General features: G+C 42.7%; 1 protein-coding gene across 1 annotated transcript in view; it reads right to left on the bottom strand.

Moving 5' to 3' along the window:
* Positions 1-24,338, bottom strand: part of UST (uronyl 2-sulfotransferase) — a 281,628-nt gene that overhangs the window by 115,863 nt on the left and 141,427 nt on the right. Inside the window, exon 3 of the mRNA XM_040965430.1 lies at positions 2,251-2,406. Within this exon, the coding sequence (XP_040821364.1) occupies positions 2,251-2,406 (156 nt within the window). The remainder of the gene's footprint in view (positions 1-2,250; positions 2,407-24,338) is intronic.

Below are 24,338 nucleotides of genomic sequence, written 5' to 3'. Positions count from 1 at the left end.
GCCATGAACTCCAGTCCAGTCAGGTCTTCCACATGTGTGGCAGGGACCAAAATGTATGGGCTGTCCTCTACTGCCTTTGCAGGTGCATTAGTAGGCAAGGGAGTGGGTCAGAGGCAAAGCAGCTGGGAGACAAATGGTGGCTCCGGTCAGGGATGAAGGCACTGCAAATGGCAGCTTAACAATGGCACTACCAACCAAAAAAACAAAACAAACAAACAACTCAAGAAATGGGCACGGGAAATGGGCAAACATTTCACAAAGGAACAAGTCCAAATGGCAAACAAACATATGAAGAAATGTTCCAGCTCCCTAGCAATAAGGGAAATCCAAATTAAAACATCGATGAGGTACCACCTAACACCAGTAAGATTGGCCCACATAAACAAGAACACCAACGACGCTTGCTGGCGAGGATGCGGGAAAAGGGAACCCTACTCCACTGCTGGTGGAGCTGCAAATTGGTACAGCCTTTATGGAAATCAGTCTGGAGAACACTCAAACAACTCAAAATCTGCATACCATATGACCCAGCAATAGCACTCCTAGGAATATATCCAAAACACCTGTTTTACGACAAACCAACATGCATCCCTATGTTCATTGCAGCACAATCAGTAATTGCAAAAACATGGAAGCAACCGAAATGCCCATCAGCAGAAGATTGGATAAGAAAGCTTTGGCTCATCTACTCCATGGAATACTACTCAGCTATTAAAAAAAACAAAATGCAGTTCTTTGTGGCTAAATGGGCACAACTGGAAACTATAATGCTAAGGGAAATGAGCGAATCCCAAAAGATTAGATACCACATGTTTGCCTTGATTTAACCTGTAATTTTTTGTTTGGTTGTTTGTTATTTTTTGAACCTGTCATTGATACTGTCTCAACCCAGATGTTTCGAAGAAGGGAACTTGCATTATTTTTAACATATTGTTTACCCAATACTATGTCAATTAATTCCATAATGTTGTATATTGATACTGAGGCCTTGTTGGGGCTTTTAACTGACCGGATCTTTACTCTGTTAGACCTATCTTCAGACCATAGAAGGTCTCCCCAAGAGGCCACTGAACTTATCTGGACAATAAGATGCTGAACTTTATGCTAGGCATGTGTTTGCAAGCAATGAATCTCAACTGAACTTGAACTATGGTTATGCAACAAGGTGGAGGGGTATGGGAGGGGTATGGGAGGGGTGGGGGGAATCCCCAGCGCCTATAAAACTGTACTACATAATACAATGTAAGCAACAATAAAAAAAAAAAAAAGAAAAGAAAAAAAAAACCTTAAAAAAAAAAAACAATGGCACTACCATGCCAGCTGGTCTTTAAACTCTCACCTTCTCCCAAGCTTAAAGAGAAAGATGGGATTAGTAAATCAGGATGGTACCTCTTGGTATGTGAGGTTCTGCATCCCACAAAGGTGAGGATTATATCTAGCAGCAATGTGTGTTCCATATCTATGATCTCAATCTGAGAATAAAACACAAGCCTTGACTCTTTATCACACTCATGTATCAGTCATGGGGTGGCTGCTCACCCTGAGTGTCCAAGGGGACAGCAGTAACGTTTCAAGATCAAACGGATAGACTTGACCTTGAGGATGCTAAATCCATTTCTTCACCATCAGCAACAGCCCTCCATGGAGGCTACACAAAGATTGCCACCCTATCTTGGCATAGGTTGCACAGCTCCTCTAAGGGACAGAACCCCTGGCTTGCCACAAACATGGTCATTTGCTTGATTCAGCCATACTAGGACATGAGTGCTTGCTGATTCCAAGACCAAGCAAACCCTGATTTATCATAGCCAGAAACATACCCCCGATCAATCAATTAGATTCCTCATTCAAAGCTTTTCCTTTACTCTATCAAGACCTAGCGCCAGGTAAGAACAGGCAGACAAAGAAAATGGTCTGATTGGGGCTACAAAGATACCAACAGTGGTTAAGTTCAGTGCTGTCTCTGTTTGAGATTGATGTACTGCTAATTTCAGCTAACAAGATGATGACAAGTGTACAATTTACTTCACTAGTGCTACTAAAAGTATCCATTCTGGGAAACTGCCCAGTTTACACAGCTCCCACACAACCCTCCACTTAAACTCCCCTCCACTTTCTGGAAAAAAATACAGCATAATTGGCATTCTGGTATTCATTCATGGCAGTTTGTAGAATGTCCTGGAAGACACCCATGAATTACACAAATCAATCAAAGCTCAATGCAACTTAGGGATGGGAAAGGGGAATCACCTGTTCGTTTTTGGTGAGCCTGGTTTTGTTGTGGATGTCTGAGGTGACTAGATTGAAGCCATGCTTCTCCGACAAGATTCGCAGCAGCAGGACCACGGTGCGGCTCCCACACTTGCCTACTCTGTTGTACACCACCTGACTCGGGAATGGCAGGACCTGGAAGACGGAGAACGTGCATGAGACACATATATTCAAACACATAGTATTCTTCCCCTCTCTCCCCAACAGCATACGCTCAGTCAGTCTGGCTGAGAAGGATGCACATGAAGCCGGTAGCAAATACTCTCCATCTTCAGCTTTGCCCCCAACCCTTAGGCCTGAAGACCATTTATCTACTTTCTGCCTCATGGTTTTCCTTTTGAATTCTGGATTATTATGTAAATTGGGTCATAAAACATGAGGCATTTTAGGTCTAGCTTCTTTCCTAAGTTCATCTGTATTGTAGTATAAATCACTACCTCATTCCTTACGTAGGTGAATACTATTTCGTTTCACACAATATATTGTATCTACACATCAATGGATGGCTGTGTGGATTGCTTCCACTTTTTGGTTACTATGAATAATGCTACTACGAACATTTATGTACCAATTTTTGTGGAGACATATGTTTTCAATTATCTTATGTATGTATCCAGGAGTAGAAGTGCTGGATCGAATGGCAATCCAATATTTAATTTTCTGAAGAACTGCCAAACTGTTTTCACTACAGCTGTGTTCTTCCACATTCCCACCAGCAAGGTTAGAGAGCTCCAGTTTCCCACATCCTTGCCAGCGCGTGTTAATGCCCTTTTATTATTATATCCATCCTAGTATTGTAAAATGCTATCTCAGTATGATTTTGATTTGTCTTTCTCTAATGTTACCTTTTCACGTGTGTTTTGGCCATTTGGATACTTTCTTTAGAAATCTTTCTATTTCAGTCCTTTGCTCATTTTAAAATTTTGTATTTTTATTACTGAATTTTATGAGTTCCATATATGTGTGTGCTGGCTTTTCAAGTGTATTTCTCCAATTCTCCAGGTTGTTTTTTGTTTTCTCATGTCCCTCGATGCACAGATGTTTTCTGTTTCGATATAGTAATAATTATCTACTTTTTCTTTAGTTGCTGTGCTTTCGTTGTCATAGCTAAGAAACCATTTAATCCAAGATCACAATGAAACCTATGTTTTCTCCTGTAAGTCTTATAGTAATCATTTTTAGTATGTAACTTTGAGCTATTTTGAGATAGTCTTGTACAGGGTGTCCAGCACCATTTGTTGCAGTGATTATTCTTTCCGCATTTAACTGTTTGGTTCCTTATTTGCAAGTCCTAACTTATCTCTTGACTCTCAACTATTCTGTTGACCTATATGCTTATCCTTACATGAATGCTGTGTGGTCTTTTATTACTACAGATTTGTCTGAAGCTTAGAATCACAAAGTTGAATCCTTCCAGCTTTGCTCTTCCTGATTGTTCAAGACTAGTTTTGGCTACTCTGTTTTCCTTGCATTTTCATAAGAATTTAGAGATTAGCTTGTCAATTTCTTTAAGAAGGTAGTGGATATTTTGAAAGGGATCACATCCAAAGTGCAGATCAATTTTATGACTTTTATTATCTTAACAATATCAAGTTCTCCAATCCATGAACATGAGATATCTTTGTATTTATTTCTCCTTTGTTTAACTGATATTTTTTAGTTTTCATTGTGTAGGTCTCTGCACATTTTGTACTCCATTTATTGAGTTATTCTTTTGATGCTATCATAGATGAAATCCTATTCTTAATTTCATTTTTGGATTAATTATTCATTAAGAGAAATTCAATTAATTTTTGTATATTGATTTTATGTTGTGTCATCTTGTTGAACTCATGTATAGATTTTTGAAGACGTATTTATTTATTTAAAAGGCAGTTACAGAGAAAAGATATCTTTTATCTACTGGTTCACTCCCCAAATGGCTATAATGCTGGGTACTCTGCTGGGCGGAAGCCAGGAAGCTGGATGGACTCCATGATAACCTCCGACACCGGTGGCAGGGGCCAAGTACCTGGACTGTCTTAAGCTGTGTTCCTGGGACATCAGTAGGGATCTAGATGAGAAATAAAGTATCCGAGTCTTGACCAGTGCCCACATGGGATGCCAATATCGAAGGTAGTGGGTTAATCTATTGATCCACAATACCAGACACACTATAACAGATATTTTATGTGTATTCTTTAGGACTTTTTTAATATACAAACTCAAGTCTTCTGGAAATCAAGAGAGTTTTATTTCTTCCTTTCCAATATGGATGCCTTTTCTTTCTTTCCTAATTGTTCAGTAGCAATTATTTTGATATGCTAAGAAGTCAGTAAGAAAAGCATTTATGATTAAATATTTATGTCCCAATCAAGACATAAATTTCATTTTGAATGCTCAGCATTAAACACCTGATGACAAAGGATAATGAAAGGATTCTTTCAGTTAGCACATATCAGTAAGAGAAAGATTATCAAAAAGTTGTAAGCTAAAGAGTAATGGTACAGTCCAAAAACATCAGTATATCCAAAACTTGCCTATGATATACCTTTTGGATTTTTGCCTTAACAATTACAGTTAACCTTTTCCTGTAATACACCATATACAGAGTAGCATTTCACAAATTTTGAGCTTGGAAGCTAATTGCCATTAGATGAAACATAACATATACATCATTTACAGCCATGTGCTGTTGTGATATAATTCTGTGGTGTGTGTGTGTGTGTGTGTGTGTATACATGTTTTATGAGGAATGGTCTATTTTTTCAGGTTCAGGTCATGACTAAAATGTGTCTTGACATGCCTAGTATGTGTGTTGTAACAGTCTTGGTAGATGCCATCTGGTTATTCTCAAAGATTTAATACACTATTTACCACCAATTAACACAATGATTCTGCTAACATGTGAGACCAAGAGGATCTTCAAGTACAACTGGTCTTCTTGACCAAAAGTTAATACAAGGCATCAGGGTAAAAGATAGTATCACAAGAGACACTTTTATCATGGTTTACTCATCAAGTGGCCCTCAAGAATATGTTCTCTGGCAACCTTGGAAACCAGATAGACACATCAGTTATGTCTGTAGTGAGGTGATCAGCAAGGTTGATCTGGCTACATATTTAATAGAATGACATCAATAGTTTTGGTAAGTTGGACTGTCCATTATAACCAGGCGAGGTGCATTGACTACAGATGTAACAGAGCTGCCAACATGAACACAGTTTAATTCCTCTGTAGAAATAAATGGTTCAATAAATAGGGTAAACACACTTCTTTCCTGTCTTATAGCACAGCACTGAACATCAGGGAAGAATGTATTACAACTGAAACTGACCTAGAAATGTGAGTTACCACCTAGGTGAATACTTTATTCCATGAGGGGTATGTATCTTAGAAGGTTTAAACAAAAAGACTGAAGCACATCAGTCTTTTGGATAAAAACATTTAACTTGGGTAAAAACATTCAACTTCTGTTGAACTGCTTGGATAACTAATGCGCTTGTAGGCTTGATGTTTTCTGATTCCTTTTGCTAAAAGCCAATGATGTTATTAACCTTCAAGTTATTGACTAATTAGTTTTTTAAAATGTTAATTTCAACTCTTTCATTAGTTTTATGAGAAGCCGCCGAATAATGGTTATAGACATTTACTATTTCAAAAATAACACTTATATAAGAACAAAAGTCCCTGTACTGCACCTGCAGCAGCACTTAGAACAATAATTGAAAGGAAAGGAACATGACGTCCGTTTTGTGATTCTATTTCTACTGTTTCTGTAAACACCAATACACAGCTCCATAGCAGGGACATAGAGCTAGGGAAAGTGTTTTGATACAAAACTGCTGGAGTCAGACTGCACCTTTTTACACAGCATGCACCACCACAAACCAACATCTCTTGAATTTATGGCACATCTTTTAAATTACATTCTAAACTGAACATAATACATTGCAAAGTGCTAGTGGAGGCTACATCAATGTGTTGATGTTGGATAAGGTGGTAAACAGCAAGTGGGTTCATCTCTGCTCTTAGTAAAACCATAGATTTGTTTCTTAAAGTCTGTAAGAATTACTGTCACCTTTTACTTTAGATAGACTTTCTGCAAAGATGACCAAAAATAGCACTATGTTTTTGGGAGGACTGACTATTCTGGGCAGTGTGCTGTGTAAACCCATTTAATTTCTGTCAATAATACTGAATCAAACAGCATATCTGTCTGTTGTTTTAACTGTGCATTTCTTTAAGGTTGAAAAGATCAAATGTCTTAAAGCATCATTGATGGAACTCAAGTGACTCTCCTGCCTGCCCCTCTCTTACCAGAGAGCACAGGTTCACAGAACAATGGGGTTTCGGGTCTTAGAAGCAACTCGGTCATCTATGCTTTCCAATTTCCATCCCAGCAGGATCACGCTCCATCACCTAAACTGCATGTCCCATGGATGGAATGCGACTTTACATTGTGTCATGTCACTCCCTCAAAATCTCTCTGAAGTCCACATGGTGATTATTTTTCAGTGAGTAAACTGAGGCCCAGAGAGATCCCTTGGTCTTTGCAAGGTCACAAATGTGAAAAGTGAAAGTGGCACACATGGCAGTGAAAATCTGGCTCCCTGCTCACCTGACCCCGTACACTGCCTTCAGGATATGGTAAGTCAACTGGAGTGAAGGAGTTTTGCCTCAACTTCTGTGACTGAGAGACTATTTGCTTTTTGATGTTTTGTGAGAATCCAAGCTCCTCATTGAGTATGCTATTTTTTTTTAAATATATTTTGGTTTTGATGATGCTTGAGAGGAAGGTATGCCCATATGCCCATACTGCCCACTGATTAGGGTGGGAAGGGTCAAAGAATGGGGGAAAGTGAATGAGACAATTGTTTCTAATTTTTCTTTTCTTCCTGTATCTGGGGGAAGAAGGGAGGAGAAAGCTGCTCCCAGCAGCCCAACCACATTAGTACCCAGGAATGGGGGACAGCCACTCAATGTCATCCTGATGTGGAGTACATTCCAAGCATGCTGCTTAAGGGATTTCAATAATTCTGAAATGCTGCAGCTGATTTCACTGCTCCAAGGTTGAGGAGATCCGTCCAAGGTTTACTGAATAACACAGTTCATCTTAGAGGCTCCACTAGCCCAGATACTTGCTGTCTAAGCTTGGGCAGGAGTGTTGTCCAATTTGTTCTACCCTCCATCCTCTGCCTCAATGAGCTGCCATGTCCACCAAACGCATCTAGGCATGCCGTCCACTGCACAGGCTTCAGCAACCAAGGAGGCCCAGTTCTGACACAAGTACTCCATGGCCAGACTACTTGTGATTTTTCCCATGATTGGAATTTTTAGTCCAGCAATCCAGCTGGGGAAGTCCCCAAAGAAGCCTCGCTTGAGGTGATCCCAGACCTAACTCCTGTGGAGCAAGCGGGGTGCCCCTGCTGGACCACTGCTCCAGCTGGCGAACATGAGAGCTGGGACTGAGGGTGGATCAGTCTGGGCAAGGCTACAAAACCTATTGCCCTGCATGTGAGCTGGGTTAAGGGGAGAGCCAGGCTGGACTAAGTGACCATATTCACGGTTAACCCAGAATAAGAATAGGCTGGTTGGGCACTGCCAAAGCATTAGCTGGCAAGCGCCAGGACAGAGGGCAAACCCTGTAAGGCTAGACTGCTGTAGCACCTAGAAAGTGCAAGATCTAGGGCGGGGAGTGGGCCTGGAGGGAAACTGTGGACTCTGATGGGCTGCAGTTTCCATCCGTGAGCGTGAGAACCAAGCCTGGGGCAGGCCTGGGTGGAAAAGGTAGTAGTACCCATTGGCATATGTGTGGGCTGGATAGGGTGGTCGGTTGGGTTGAGCTAGTCTGCAACACCAACTGGTTAGTATGAGAGCTGAATGGGTTGTGGGCCAGACTAGACCATCTGCTGCGCTTATCAGCATGCAAGTAGCACTGGGGCTAGGGACAGGCCTGATGGGATTTATTGAGGGTTCCTCTGACTAGACTGCAGCTCCCTCTGGCGTATATGTGGGCCAGGTGTGTGGTGGGTAGGGTTAGGCTGGGCCATAACATCCACTGGTGTGCATTTGAGACAGGGCTGGGAATAGAACTGACCAAATACATTATGTTTCAATAGTCAACTATCACAACCAGCATTACCAGGCACCACTCAGCCATTTCCCAAGTGCCTGGGAGGCTTATGCTAAACTGGCAGGAGCTGCAGAGTCTGTCTGCTTCCTGAGGACTAATGCAAATGAGCGAATGCAAGGTCAGAGTGTGAGGTGGATCACACAAAAAGGTAGCAGGCTGCATGTCTCCCTTCATTCCTTCCCTAGTATCAGAGGCTATCACAGTAGACAGAACCCTCGGGTAAGGTGAGCCACTTCCCGTGAAGAAAGGGGAAAAACAGGAAGCAGCAAGTTCTAGGTGATGTACACAAAAGCCTAAATACACCTATAACATCCAGCAAGTCATGCAAACGCCCCCAAATGATAAACTTAACAACTGTGCAAAGGCTTTTAAAGATCTCTGAGTTCAACCCTAAATCTCCTTTCTCTTCACTAGGTATCTGCCAATGGCAGGCAGAGAGCTCCAGCCCCTACCTTAAGGTACCTATCACCATTTCTGCAAGAAGTCCGAACACTTACTCTTTCTTTGGGTGCCCTACAGAGAAAAACACACCAGACGCTCTCATCCCCCACACCCCACATGATTCTTTTCATTCTTGGCAACCATGGTTATATCAATGTTATGTCTGTGGTTTCTATTTTATGGCCAATTTGTAAAAGTGAAAGGGCCTCCAAAACATTTCACTCTATGAATTATATATTTTTATGTTGCCTGCCTTGTAAGTTCTGCAAATGCCACAAATCCCCCGAGACTGACAGGCCAGGGCAGAGTCTGCCAAATAAACAGAAGTCTTTCCAAAATCCTGAGTACAACAGTAACCACCACCAGATGACACACACAAGTTCAATAGCACAGCCCTTGTTCGAATTGGGGAGAAGGGAAGGGAGACTTTCTAGGTAAAAAGCAAACTTGGTCTGGATCAAGGCTTTTATAGCTTATGATTTTAGGACTCTATTGGGACTGGGACTATTGGAAGAATGTACATCAGCATTGCTTTACGTCTCTGCAAAAACAATATGTAAGACAGTGTGCTACCAGCTATGGTTCCCAAAGGACTGTCATGGGGTGGAATGCTGAGTTCTAGGCTCCATCCTGAAATGACGTGAATGAGAATGTCCAGGGTGAGGGTCAGGGGTTTAATCTCTATAAGGCTTCCCATGGTTCCCTGCTGCCAGGACCCCTTCTGAGGCTGTGGTGGGCAGCTGCCAGGTTTAGGTGTTCAGCAGCCAAGAATACCCCTGCAGGCTTCCAAGGGTCGGAGGTGGGGAGAGTTGCCTGTGTGATTCAGGAGGTGAGCCCAGAGGAAGAACGTTCTGCTGTGGCTTCCTTGGGTCTTGCTGGTGCACTGATGGCTTCCCAGCGAGGTAACAGTCAAGAATGCTCTGTGCTCACACCACTGTGAATGCCTACTGATCTGCTTAAGTCTGCTTAGAGAGTGCATGTGCTGGGTCACAGATGGCTAGCTATAGGTTACGCCCAACAGTGTCAGAGCCCAGGGCCCTCAGCAGCAGCATCTCACTGAACAGGACCTGGACTGTCCTTGACATATAAAAGTGTACTTGGTGATGTCACACGGCTTCCATGTTGGGTTTTTTTTTTTTTTTCAGAATCACAGCCTGGGGCTTTGGGAGACCTGAATTCGAGGGTATTTCTGCTACTCCTCCTTTGTATGACATTGAGCAGGTCAAATCCACTAGGCTGGTCCTCATTTTCAAGTGCCAGGGGACAGTTATTTCTACTTTGGGGCCTCAGTGTCCTGACCTGTAGGAGGGGAGGGTTGGATTATAACAAATAAATTATTCTCTCTTCTGAAGCTTACTAACTTTCATTTCAATATATGTTATACATATATAGTCTACAAATGCCTTAAAAATTAAAATCCAATTTTAGCGTATTTCCTTGCAAAATATATTCAAAAACAAACAGAAAAAATAAAAAGTACCATTAATGGCACTGCTTACATGGGGCTTTCCATGTCCCAGGAAAGCACTGTTGTATCTTGGAACTTTTCACCGTTCTATAACACTCCTGTTCTTATTTGGGCTTGCCATAGAACAGTGTAGCTTTGGCTTCTTTTTATCTTTCTCTTCCTTTGCATAATTCTTATCACTCTGAACTCCCAAAAGTCATTGTTGTTATTTTTAAACCACCACCAAAGCCTCTGGCACCAGGCATTGATTTCCCCTGCCATTAGCCAGTAAGTCACTCCATGTCCTCGCCAGCAACACCTCTGCCTTCTCCAGACTTTCACCTCTCCTTCACCTGCCACCTTCCTTACACTAGCTCACACAGGATCCACCCATTCAGGGATTTAAACCTACTCCTCTCATGGCAACACCCCTGCATCGTAGTTCTTCCTGTCTGCAATCTATGGTTAACATCCATGCATTCTTCCAGTTATTCATAGCTCATCCTCTCCCGCTTTCGGTGCCAGTCCTAACGCTTTCTTCATTCCCCATGCTTCTACCTCATGCAATTCCACATCTAATGCCACCCACCAAAAGATAAATATAGCCACAAACGCTTTTGAAGGTCACCCAGATATATCTGTAATGTGCTTTGTGTATAATCAATAGAGTATCTTTTAGTAGGTAAACTATTAGGATGAAAATATTATTAAATATTCTTTTAGAATGGATACTGTCATGGTCACTATTATAAAGGATGCTCGCTTGGTCATTCCCTAAAACTATAAAGGAATTCTAGTGCTTTTTTTTTCTGACAATTCATTCTTATAGGAAATCTTTATTTTGCTACATCACATGAGAACAGGCAACAGAAGGTGATCTGAATGGAAAGTCATGAAATATTAGCATTCCTCTTGGCTTTATCACTCTGTAAGTAGTTGAGTGACTTGAACAGTGACCCTGAACAACTCCTCCAGGTCAGAGCTTCCTCGAGTGTAAAATGAGGGCCCAAAATCCGATTACTCAAAAAGCTCTTTCCCGTTCACCTCCCACATTTTCAATACCTGCAGATACTCAGAGGGAGAAGGGTTATCTGAACGGCATCTGGCACGTCTAAGTATTTCTTCCGTTCTCATCTCTCTAATGCCCTTATCTTCACTTTGTACATCATTATGCTATTCCCAGGAACATAATACTCTGCCTAAAGAAGCAATCTTTGCCAAGAGTCAGAAGAAATTTTTTGGATGTGATGATTAAACTATCATTGTTGGAACTTTGAATATTCCTCAGGAAAAAGGATGAAGACTTCTACTTCGATTAAAAACTCTAATTTCAGGTGACTTTGGGTGACTGCTGTAAACCCAAAGGAAATAATATGGATATTTTCAAATTTCAAATAAACTATGGTAAAAAAAAACCCACACATATTAGGAAAAAGGAGATTCACTGTAATTCTGTAGAAATACTTTATGCTCCTTTCTCTGGTCAGTATGTGAACCACAGAGAAAAAGAAGGCAGGAACTGGTTACTTCATTATCACAGACTGTTGTCATTTTGAATTTAAACTTCAATCCAGTCCATGAGAAAGTGAGTCCATTAAATACTTGAATGGTTGGTAGAGAAAAAGAAATGATATTTCTTAATCACATGCATGGATTAGGCACAAAGAGCAGAGTACACAAGCCTAAGAGGCTTAGTCCATTTTGATTTGCTAACAGAAAAGAGCTGAGATTAGCTGAAAGAAATTTATTTATCATATAGCCTGCATGGTGGAAAGCATCTGGCAGACTCTGGCAAAGGCCTCATGATCAATGATGTAAAAGAGAGAGCACAGCACAAAAGCAAGCAAGAGAGGGAACTGAGGCAGCTGAACTTGCTCTGTAACAACCCATTCTCATGGACTGAATCCAGTCCCATGATAACTGCATTAATCCCTTCTATTGCATTCTATCACATTCTACCACCCCTCAAAGATCCACCACCTCTCAATATTGCCACATTGGGACCAAGTGCTGGCACAAACAACTGCATCCAAATCAGTACAGGCTAAGTCACCCACGGGACTCGTCTTGCTTCAGAACTGCATGAGTAGCCCTGATGCACTTCTGTTTGGCAGTCTGTGTCAGCTCTTTTGAGCCCTTTAAATCTTTTATATGGCTTTTAATAACCAAAATTAAATTCTTAAATTCATATGGGTTTAGCAGTTCTGTTTAATCTCATCTTCCTGTGGGTATCCCCACGTATGTGGCTTATATGTTTTGATGAGCTCAAGGACATTGTGAGTCACGCTGTTGCAGTAAAACTGGATGACAGCCACTTCTGTCACTTTCTTATATGCCACATATTCTGTGATCCATAAGCCCTAATTAAACAAAACTCTAGGGATAGGATTGTAGATTTCCTAGTGAAAGTCGACAAGGGTTCCGGGTCAGCAAATAAGCTCTAAACTTGGTTTTGTTCCATTTTTACTATTAACTCAATTGGCTTTTGGCATTAACTGTTGGAGCACGATATGGATTTATGAAAATGCTGTTGGACAATCTTTTCACCAGATCCATATGCTCAGTTTGACTCTGCAGCTGTGCAACACATCCCCTCTTACACAGATCTCGTAATAAAAATGCAATGGCACTTTAGTTTATATAGACTGCTGAGCATTCAGGATGTGCCCTGAAACTAAGCTTTATCTGTATTTGTCCGAGTTTGTTAAGAATTTATACTATGAATGCAGTCTAAGAACTCATTTACTGTCATGCCAGTGGAGAAATGCTGCTTACATTGACTGGAGGTTTCATAATAGATAAGGAGTGTGATTGGCCAAAGCTATTTCATTTAGAATGGTCTCCAGTGCGTGATCACTGGCACCCACACGTCTCAGCCAAAACAGCCCTTTCTCATCAAAGTGCTGCATAAAGATGTTAAGATCAAAGCTTGGATACATTATTCATTAGCACCATCATCACTTTCCATCAGAAATGCTGGAATAAAGCTTATTTTTTCAAGTGTGAGTTTGTAGCAAAAAACTTACTATAGCTCTCAAAATGATGGCTTCTTGTTTAAACTGCTTACCTGAGCTTAAGATTTTATAATAGAACCCACAATTTAACGTGGCATAGCAAATCACGATAATGGCTCCAAATCAATCATAATTGCTGTAACCAAGCACAGCATAACCTCTCACCTGACCATGTGACTCGTTTAGCCAATGGGACATGAGCAAGAGCAATGTAAGCAGAGACTGGAAAACAGCTTGAACTGTGGGACCTCTCCTTGCCTCAAAGAGTCTATTACCACATGAAATACTAAAAATTCTCTGGCTGTCTTTAACAATTACTGAGTTTTTATTATAGTAAAAATTATCTAGTTGCAATAAGAAAGTAAGTGATGATGAGCTGATGAGTTATCTCCAGCTAGACACAATTCCATGCATATCTGCTTTTCCTTCCTGTTGCCTCCTGAGTGTATTACAATGGGTCTGGTATTCACTGAAACAGATACAGCCTCAAAGGATAGTCAGTCTTCCTTTGTTAAAGTACACCTACCCTGGGGTGGGCATCAAGCAGAGAGGTTAACTTCCTGCTTGGTATACCTGTAACCCTTATTCGAGGATCTGGTTTAGTTCTTGGTTCCTATACTTCCATTCAGCTTCCTGATAATGCCTACCCTGCTAGGCAAAAGATAATACACACGTGCCAATTAGCTATCTGGAAGACAGACTGTTCCAGGCTTCTAGCTTTGGCCTGGCCCATTCCCTGGCTGTTGTGGACATTTAAATGAGTGAAACAGCATATGCTAGATCTCTCTTTCTTTCTCTGTCAAAGTGAAAATAAACTAAACTTTTAGAGGTACTTAAAAAATAAACTACATCTACCGAATTCTAGTTGCCTTGTGTGAATAAGGAATGCTTTGGCCCTCCATATTTGAATTTAGCATTTTCCCCATGTTCATGAGTGTACTGTGTGTCTGATAGATAAGGAAAATGCAACATGTGACATGTATCAGCTCTCTGGGCTAGTGACACTCCACAAGCACACTGAGTACAGTAGGGACACAAGAAAATGAAGAAGCCACTGCATCCTGGGACTACTGGCATACACACGGCCATAATACTGCCCTGATTGCCTTATGTCCGATTTCCATACAGCAGGAAGGGGACACTTTTATCTGGAGATAGTAGAAAACCAAATTCAACTCAAATCCAACTGAAACAACAGGAAACAAAAGGAAACAGAAGGAAAATGCATTCTAGTACAAAACAGAACCCTTATGTATGGTAGTTTTAGGAATCATTTTGTAATTTTGTTCCATTGCATTCTGCCAGCCTGGGATGTCAACTTTGTCCTCAGAATAACTTTCATCACATTCCATGGTGGCCACTGCATTCCCAGTCATCACATGTAGAATGTCTAAGATCTTTTACCACCTGTCTTTGTGTGCGTTTTTTTTTTAAAGATAAGAAAATATTACCTAGCAGTAAGGAGAAAATTTCCCATCATGTTCCCTTGGCCCAGTCTAACTTTTCAGCACACATCTCAACCAACATCAGCTAAAAACAGAGAGAACTGTTGAATTTATCTGGACAATAAGAGGTTGGACTCTATGCTTGGTATATGCTTGCAATGAAAGAATCTTGACTGAATTTGAACTGTAATACTGCCACAAGGTGGAGGAATCCACCATGGGGGGAGGGCTCGGGGAGGGGTTGGAGGAATCCCAGAGCCTATGAAACTGTCACATAATGCAATGTAATTAATAATAATAATTTAAAAACCCAGAGAGAACCATGAAAGGCTTAAATTAACCAGGATTAACTCCTCAGAGTGGGCTGGGCTTGCCTGCTCCTTAGGGTAAAACTTGGAACAAAGTTAGCTTTCTTCTAAACAGGGGAGGCTGTGGAAGCACGGCTATGGCACAAATCAACAGGGTCTCCCATGCCCTGGCATTCAAGGGTGCTGTTCTTGATTCTTCAAATGCCTAATTGGGAAAACCCAGTTCTTACCTACACAAAGAAGAATAAGACAGACACCAAGACCACTGGAAACGTGTGACAAGGATCTATTTATGGATTGTGTCCTAGTTGTATCCCCATCGCTTCCCTGTGTCCTAGGCATAAATATGTGGAGAATGGAGAAGGGAAGAAATGAGAAGCATTCTCCTCCTCCACAAAATGACATCCCCCCGCCCCCCACGCACTGAAATGAGATAGAGAATTAGCAACAAGGTGAACTTGAGCTGGAAGATTAACTCCACACAAGAATCCAGATTCAGAAGATATTTTTAGCTAGTAACGGTAATAAGATATTTAAATTGCTTTCAGATGAAAAAAAAAAGTCACACTGCCTACATGGTGGAGACTTTTTAGAAGCACAGCTTTTTTATAAATGAATTAATTCCCAAGAAATGTGGCATGAAATCTAGTCCACCAGTGTGGATCTGAACTTGAAAAGTCCTTTTTTATAGTCAGAATCCGAGGCTGCTTTTTTTTTTTTTTAATTTGTTTTCATTGATTATTTAGTGCTTGGGTAAACAGACAGCAGACACCTCCACGAAGAACGACGAAGACACTGACTTCCTACAGAGAACTCTGACCATGTTCAGGCTATCAAATGATGATACGTGAAAGGTTTCACTGCTGGAAAAATCCTTCTATGGGACTGACACGAGCATGTGCTGTTCCTCAGGATTTTACAGTCTCCGTAAGAGGAAAAGGAGGTGGCAGTTTGTACAGCAACATTAATTATACCCAAAGAACCGCCTATATATAGATTCTATTTTTTCCCCTTTTTTGTGAAAGTGTTGGACCCAACAAAGCAAAGAGAAAACCTGCAGAAGGAAAATGCACATTAATACAGGAAAACACTGACAAAAATAAAAGCAACTCAAGCCTAAATTGAGACTTTAGGAGGCTGTTCCTGATGTGAATTGGAATAGGCTTGGGTTGTTTGTGGGTTGCTTTTTTTTTTTTCCAGCTAAATCACTTCTGCTATAGATCTTTCCTATCTTAATTTCTTAAATGGTTTTATTTTGGGCCCAAATGACTAATCCTCCACTTGGAAGCACTGGCATCCCATGTGGGAGCCGGCTCTTGTCCCCACGCTGTACTTCTTCTCCAGCTCCCTCTTCATGGCCTGGAAAAGCAGAGGAGGATGGTCCAAAGCCTTAGGACCCTGCAACCACGTGGGGCACTTAACAGAGTCTCCTGGCTCCAGGCTTCAGATTGGCTCAGCTCTGGCTATTGTGGCCATTCGGGGAATGAACCAGCAGGTAGAATATCTTACTGTCTCTCTTCTCTGTAAGTCTGCCTTTCAAGCAGAAATAAATAAATCATTCAAAATGGTTTTGTTTTTAGAAATGATCACAAATGGAGGGCTGGTGCAATGGCTCAATTGACTAATATTCTCCTTGCAAGCACTGGGATTCCATGTGGGTGCCAATTCATGTCCTGGCTGCTCCATTTCCCATCCAGTTCCTTGCTTATGGCCTAGGAAAGCAGTAGAGGATGGCCTTGGGACTGTGCACCCACATCGGAAACTCATGGAGGCTCCTGGCTTTGGATTGGCTCAGTTTTGGCCACTGCGGACATTTCAGCAGTGAACCAGCAGATGTAAGATCTTTCTCCCTGTCTTTTCTTCTCTGCAATAAAAATAAATGACTCTTAAACAAAATCACAGATGTTATGATTCTTAAAATCACAGGCACCTACAGCAGAAAGAACTCAAGATCTCAAGTCTTCTGAGACCAGGGCCAACTCACTTTGCAGTAGTAACACTGCTTACTTAAAACTTTTCCACCAAAGATCAAAGTACACCGCTGGAAAAGCACCCCTCAAGCATGCTGCTCTTGGTTCTTCAGGTACTCTAAAGGTCTGCCCTTAGACATTTCTGAAGTAATCTATAAAAGGTTGCTGGTTGGAAGGCAGAGGTAGCTAGAGAAGAAGAAACATTTCTTAGACACATCTGCATTTGTGATCTGTGACACTAAGTCACAGTGGTGCCTGTCATCTGCACAGCCAGTGGGAAGTCTCCCTTCTGAGGATGTGTGTTGGTCCTTAAAACTTCATGGCAAATGGAATTACATGATTTCCATACCAAGAACTCTTGAAATTCATGTACCATTTTTCATAAGATGCATTTTATCATGAGCTTTTAGGAGACCCTTTGAATGTATGCATTTAAATATTTTTTTGCACCAAAGTAAGTGTCTTTTAGCCTCATTTGTTTTCACAAACTTTTTGAGGTATCTTCAGACAGTCTACTCAAAAGCATACATGCATAGACACACACAGCAAGGATTTGTTCAGAAATAAATCTAAATAGTTCATCCATCCTCTTGTCCCCCTCCTCCCAATTTCTGTGGAAGGGCACTAAATGTAAACTCTGCCTCCCTTGTGCCCGGAAAGTATGCGGCCCATAAATAGCTTCTGCCTTAGTTTTGTTGAACTGAGTCATCGTCAAGGCCAAACCATGCTCTTCCTCTGTCACGGGGAGTGATTATAGCCAAAGGGAGACATGTAATTTTCAAGAATTTATAAACAATTCTTTTGAATCTTTGGAGGAGTAAGACTTAGTTTTTTACACTGATTGTTTAGAAGTGGGACTTGGAAATACTCCTCCGCCTGTCCAGGGGCCAGCATGTTTGCCAACAACCCATACACTGGAGATTTTTACAGAAAAACAACTCTAACAAACTATAATGATTTTTTTTTAAAAAAGAAAGCTATAAGGACCTTGTGATTGTATATAATTCATTTATATTGTCACTTTAAGTTTTTTGGATGTTGCAAAAGTCTGTGCTTGTTTTTGCCCAATGACTGTAAACTGTCCACTTAGTTTGCCAAAAACACCCTCAACACTCGCTCCCTCATTCCCTACCCTGCTTTCCTCTGTATGGCCCTTCGGGTCTTTCATCAGGAAGAAGTAGGCAGAAACTGGTCTCTGGCTCTCTCGCATACACAGAGCTCAAGCTCCCAGGAACAAATTTTAAAATCCTGTTTGGTATATGAGGAGCCAGACTCTGAGGGCATAGCTTGTCAACACAGTTTGTACAACTAATTCCACTCAACGCCCGAGAAAGCCCTGGGGTAAGAGCAAAGCACTTGTTTCCACAGGAGGAATGCGACACAGACACAAACAGAAAAATAAGGGGAGATGTCAGGAATTCTTTAAAATTGCCTCAAAGTAACAGCACGAAGCGGGTCTAGTCATGTCTGCTTCTCTTACTTTGATTCTGAAAAGCACTCATTATTCTTTCTTTCAAGCTGTCCCTGCACAAGAGGGTGTACCCCCCGAATCCATGCAGCATCTTTCTGGCTGTGACCACAGGCCTGCTGCTGGATTTGGGTCTGGTACCTACAGGCCAAGCTCTGGCTCTGCAGGTAAGCTGCCTGGGAACCACTGAAGAGGTGTGCTCTGGGAATGACCACTGGAGAGGGATCAAGGGAATCCCTCTCTACACTAACACATCAGGGAAAAAAACTGGGGCAGAGGCTCTGTTCAGGTAAAGTGAATGCTATTGGGAGATGGCCACGTGACAGTGTCATGTCATGTCTTCTCACGGGAGGAATTAGGCACTCCTGGGAGCCTGACAAAAGGGGTCTTCAGTGCTCTCTCTGTACTCTCATCAACTTCCCACTCTAATGCAGATGACTCGGTGGGAGTAAAGGTACTGAAGGTCTTACAGAGGTATTCAAGACAGAGGCAGGTGCAGGTGATAAGGGGGTGATGAGCAGGTGCATCTGGCCCTGAAGTGGTTGAGCTGGAGGGTGTGTGGTGAACCAGGCTGTAAGAAAAGGCTCTGTTGGTAAGTTGTTGCTGTGAAAAGCAGGACAGGAAACATTTTAGGCCTTAGGGACCACTTGCTTTCTATGACACATATTTGCCTATTTTCCCCCCTGACCCTTCAAATATATCAAAAGCATCTTTAAAACTCTTGGGAGGTATGTGATCAGGCTGATCTGAACTGTGGTGTATAGTTTGCTCACCCATCCTTCTAAAGGAGGCTGCCAACGCCAAGTCCCTACTGTTTAATAAGCACTTTTACCTAGCAGGGTCAGGACGAGTAGCTTTTTACAGTTCCTTTAACCACCAGCATGCCCTAAGAAAATGATGGTACTAAGACAGGAAATGACATGATCGCTATCATGGACGGATAAGCAAAGGGGCCCAGGGACAGTGCCTCAAGCCACAGCCCTGAGACTAGAACCCAAGTCTGCATGGCTCCAAAGTGTCCAAGTGCCAGATACCCAATTGCAGGCCAAGTGCAATTCTCAGGGCCATGCCCTGGCCAAAAGCACCCAAACAATAAGGGGCTCCAGTACAGACTGCACCCCACTGGCTGACGGTGAGGAGCTGCAAACAGCCCTACAGTGGGGAAGGAAACCCATTCCCCAGCACAGAGCACCCCAGGCTGACCCACATCACACACACAGCAGATCATGTCAGCGGGAAGGAGGAGGGGCCTATTTGTAACACCGCCCAAACCTATCACTCTCAGAACTGTAACCAAGAAAAACCAAGGGGGCTTCCAGGGTGTTGATTAGATCCCTGAGATTCAGAACATGCCACCACCGTAACTACTATTTTTTTTTTTTTTAAATACTGGGCCTGGCATGATGGTTTAATGCCTAAACCCTCACCTTTCAAGTGTCAGGATCCCAAATAGGTGCTGGTTCATGTCCAGCTGTTCCACTTTCCATCTGGCTCCCTGCTGTTGGCCTGGGAAAGCAGTGGAGAACAGCCCAAAACCTTGGGACCCTGCACCCATATGAGAGACCTGGAAGAAGCTCCTGGCTCCTGGCTTAAGATTGGCTCAGTTTCAGCCATTGCAGCCATTTGGGAGTGAATCAGCAGACAGATGTTTTCTGTCTCTCCTTTTGTCCATAAATCTGATCTGCCTTTCCAAATAAGTAGGTAAATAAATAAATATATAAATTAAAAAATCTTCTAAAAAGTACTCTGCTTACAGTTGAGGTATCACTTTATGTCTACGGAATGACTAAAATAGAACTGACAGACAGTAGCAAGTGTTGGCAAGGATACAGGCACTGGGACCTCGCTACATTGTTGGTGGAATACAGAATGCTGCGGCTGCCTTGCGTTGCAGTTTGGCAGTTCCTCAAAAAAGTATTAGCATGTGACCCCAACATTCCACTCTGAATGTACAAATCTGTCTTAAAATTGCCTGCCCACAAATGTTCATAGCAGCATGTGTAAGAACCACAAAGCGGAAGCAATCCCAAAGTGTCCAAAGATGATGAGTAGAAAGCTAAATCATAGCACACAGAACAGGATAGGACTCCACCATAAAAGGATTGATATCCTGCTACCTGCCACTCCAGTGAGGATGCTTGACATGCTGAGTGAAAGAAGCAGATGCAGAAGGCCACTTGTATGACTTCACATCTGAATGTCCTAGAACTCTATAGGCAACGCCACAGACAGGAAGTTGATTGCGGCTGCCAGAGGCTGGGGGTAGGAGGGAAATGGGCAATGACTGCCCACAGCTAAGGAGTTTCCTTCTGGAGGAATGAAAATGCTCTGAAATCTAAATGACATTTGCTTGCATGGCTCTGTGAATACGGCAAAAACCCTGGAAGCATGCTTTCAAAGCTTCTTTGTTTTTGAAAGAGAGAGTTAGAGAGATAGAGACACACAGAGAGAATCTTTCATCTTTTGGTTCACTCCCTAAATGACCACAACTGCCAGAGCTGGGTCATGCTGAAACCAAGAGCTGGGAATTCCATCTAGGCCTTTCAAATAGGTTCAGGGACTCAACCATGTGGGCCACCTTCCACTGCTTTCCCAGGCACAATAGCAGGAAGCTGGGACTTGAACTGGAGACTTCAGGGGAAGCTAGTATCACAGTTGGTGGCTGTTCCCCATTGTGGGTAATCCCCAGGATTACACACTTCAAAGATTTATTTATTTTTATTGGAAAGTTAGATTACAGAGACAGAGAGGAAAATCTTCCATCCACTGGTTCACTCCCCAAGTGACTGCAATGGCTGGAGCTGATCCAATCAGAAGCCAAGAACCAGGAGCTTCCTCTGGGTCTCCCACGCCAGTGCAGGGTCCCAAGGCTTTGGGCCGTCCTCGACGGCTTTCCCAGGCCACAAGCAGGGAGCTGAAAGGGAAGTGGAGCTGCCAGGATACGAACTAGTGCCCACATGGGATCCTGGGCACATGTCAGGCGAGGACTTTAGCCACTAGTCTATGGCGTCGGGCCCCGGATTATACACTTTAAGAGAGATAACAAGTCATCTTCTCCCTCCACTCCTGGGAGACCTTCAAGTTCCCTCTGCCATGCTCCCCTCCATGCCTTTACTGACTCGTGTTGTGCTTTCTGTGGCCAGGGGTCCACACGTCACAAGCCCTGGCTCGAGCGATGGTGAATGTGAGAGGAGGGGGAAGCTGTTGGTGCCTGATCAGGTTGGGGGTGACAGCCACAGGGCTGCAGCACAGAGGTGGGGGCGGGATGAGGCATGCAGTGGAGGGAGAGGCAGGAGTCAGACCACGAGGGAGTGGCACTTCATGACAGTGACTGGTGAGCAGGAGGTGCTGATGGCTTCTACAGAAGGAGTCCTTTTGCACGTGTAGTCTTAGCCTAGACACACCATGCAGGTTTAGTGCCTTTTCAACACAAGCCTATAACAACACATCATGCGACGGGACCTAAATTGTAGTATAGTGAATGAAGCTGTTGTCTGCAACAGGTGATCTACTTCTAATCCAGCTCCCTGCTAATGCACCTGGGAAAACAGAAGACAGCCCCAAGTGCCTGGACTCCTGCGCCCACGGGAGACATGCATGGAGTTCCAGGTTTCTGGCTTCAGCTTGGTCCCACCCTGGTGGTCATCACAGCCATTTTAGGAGTGAATCCATCTCTCACTCTCTCCTCACTCTGTCACTCTGCCTTTCAGATTAAACAAACCTTAAAACAAATCCTCATGTGAGCCACTCATATACACAACCACTTAGGAAAAGCAAGTTCTGATGAGGGCTGGGCCCCAGTGCTCACCTCCTATCCAGCTCCTGGAGGTTTTCCTGTTCACCTGCTGGATTTACAATCATTGGGACAGACCTGGGTATTAAATTATTCTCAGCTCCTTAATCTGCATGTGTTTCATCTCTCCAAATAGACAGCAGGCTCCCTTGGGGCAGGAGCTCTGTCTTCCCAGCTCTTCCAGTCACCCTCCCCGCCGCCGCCCCGTTGCTCAAAGAGGATACTCGAGTTGGGGGCGGGAGGGCGGGTAGAGAGGCTCATTCTGCCTGCCTGGTTACCACAGGCAATTGGCCTTGAACTGATGTTATTTAAGCCCTCCTTGTTAGAAATAATTAATAGACTTGTCTTGTGTACTATCAAAAAAACGCCTCTGAGACTTCTGCAGTCACTGCATCTAGTTAACGTTCCAGCCATCTATTTTAGGTGTCAGACAAGCCTCACGAGGCCAGCTCAGAGAGTGCACAGAACACCTGTCAGCGTGGGCCTCCACATCTGTGTGTCCATTCCACACACCTGATGGGAGCACAGCCAACATACTGAGAGATTCGTTTTCAATCACCACTCACATCTCAACAGTAAAAGAGCATGCAAGAAATCATCATTTGTTAAAAAGCCAAAGCAAACAGGAAAACTTCTGGGGTCAGTGATGTGGCACAGTGGGCTAAGCAGTCTGCCTATGACCCTGGCATCCCACATGAGTGCTGGTTTGAGTCTCAGATGCTCCACTTCTGATCTAGCTCCCCCACTAATGCATCTGTGAAAGCAGCAGAAGATGGCCCATGTGCTTGAGCCCCCTCCACCTGCACGGGAGAGCCAGAAGGAATTTTCATCTCTTGGTTCTAGCCTGACCCAGCCTTGGTCATTGAGGTCACATGGAGACTTAGCCAGTGGATAGAGATCTCATTCTCTCTCTCTCCCTCTTCTTTTGTAACTCTGGCTTTCAAACAAACAAATATTGGAGGAGAAGGTGAAAAAGCTTACCATGGTGGGGTTAGACGTTGGACGGGAAGGGAGAGGAAGGGCTCTGTAGCTCCACCCCGTCACACTGAGGGAACCAAAAGAAACTAAAATTGAAGGAGCTTAGGGTGCACTCTCACTGGCTGGAAGAGGTGTTTGAATATAAGGGATGTATGGAGTCGCAGCGAATCAATGGCCCCAGTATCATTTTTATCTTGAGAGGGGTAAGGGGATGCAATCAGAGTACAATGTCAATACAACACCACAATAATTTAAAAAATTGGTGTAAAAATGAACTAAAAAATGGGTAAATATAAAGAGTATTTTGGTTTCTTCTATTCATGCTAATTAAAGATATTTATTGGCATGCCTCATGGTTTATTCCAGAAAGAATGCAAGGAAGCTTACTAAAGTATCTTTGATATAGCAAGTACAAGCTAAAACTAGGACTACATATATTTAAATTAATAAGAAGAATAAAGAAAGTGGCTTGAAATCTAAACTGGTGCTAGGAGTTAGGGCTAACACGCATCCCCTAAAGAGGACATTGGTGTATTTCTGATTTTCCTGATTTTCCTATTTAGAAAGGCAGGAACCATCCATCTGAGCCTAATCATAAAATACTGCTGTGAACTCAATCATATACATTCCTGTGACACTTCAGTCATGTGAAAGCAAGTAAGATTAAAAAAAGGAGAGTATTTTTTTTTGACAAAGAAAAAAATTTGAAAATGATAGCCCCATAGAATTTACATCAAAAGTGCCATGCCAGCCAAGTTAAAAATATATATACACACACACACACACACACACACACACACACACACACACACACACACAGTGGCTGCAGACAGATCTAGGTATTGGCTGATTAAGAATCAGGGAGAGGCCTGGGGCAGTAAGCCTAGTGGCTAAATCCTCGCCTAGGCAGCAGAGGATGGCCTGAAGCATTGGGACCTTGCACATACACACACCCCATCAAAATAGCCCATTCACTTTGAGATGCATATTCTCAAATATGAAATTGTGCCTTAAAGTTTCATTTTCTGGAAGAAAAGCAACACCCTTTTAAGCATTTCAGATGTCTGGAGAAGCAACAGGATGCTGG

This window comes from Ochotona curzoniae, unplaced genomic scaffold, assembly GCF_017591425.1.
Source record: "Ochotona curzoniae isolate NIBS_2020 unplaced genomic scaffold, NIBS_Ocur_1.0 scaffold_3890, whole genome shotgun sequence".
NCBI lineage: Eukaryota > Metazoa > Chordata > Mammalia > Lagomorpha > Ochotonidae > Ochotona > Ochotona curzoniae.
This window is presented reverse-complemented; position numbering and strand designations above follow the sequence as displayed.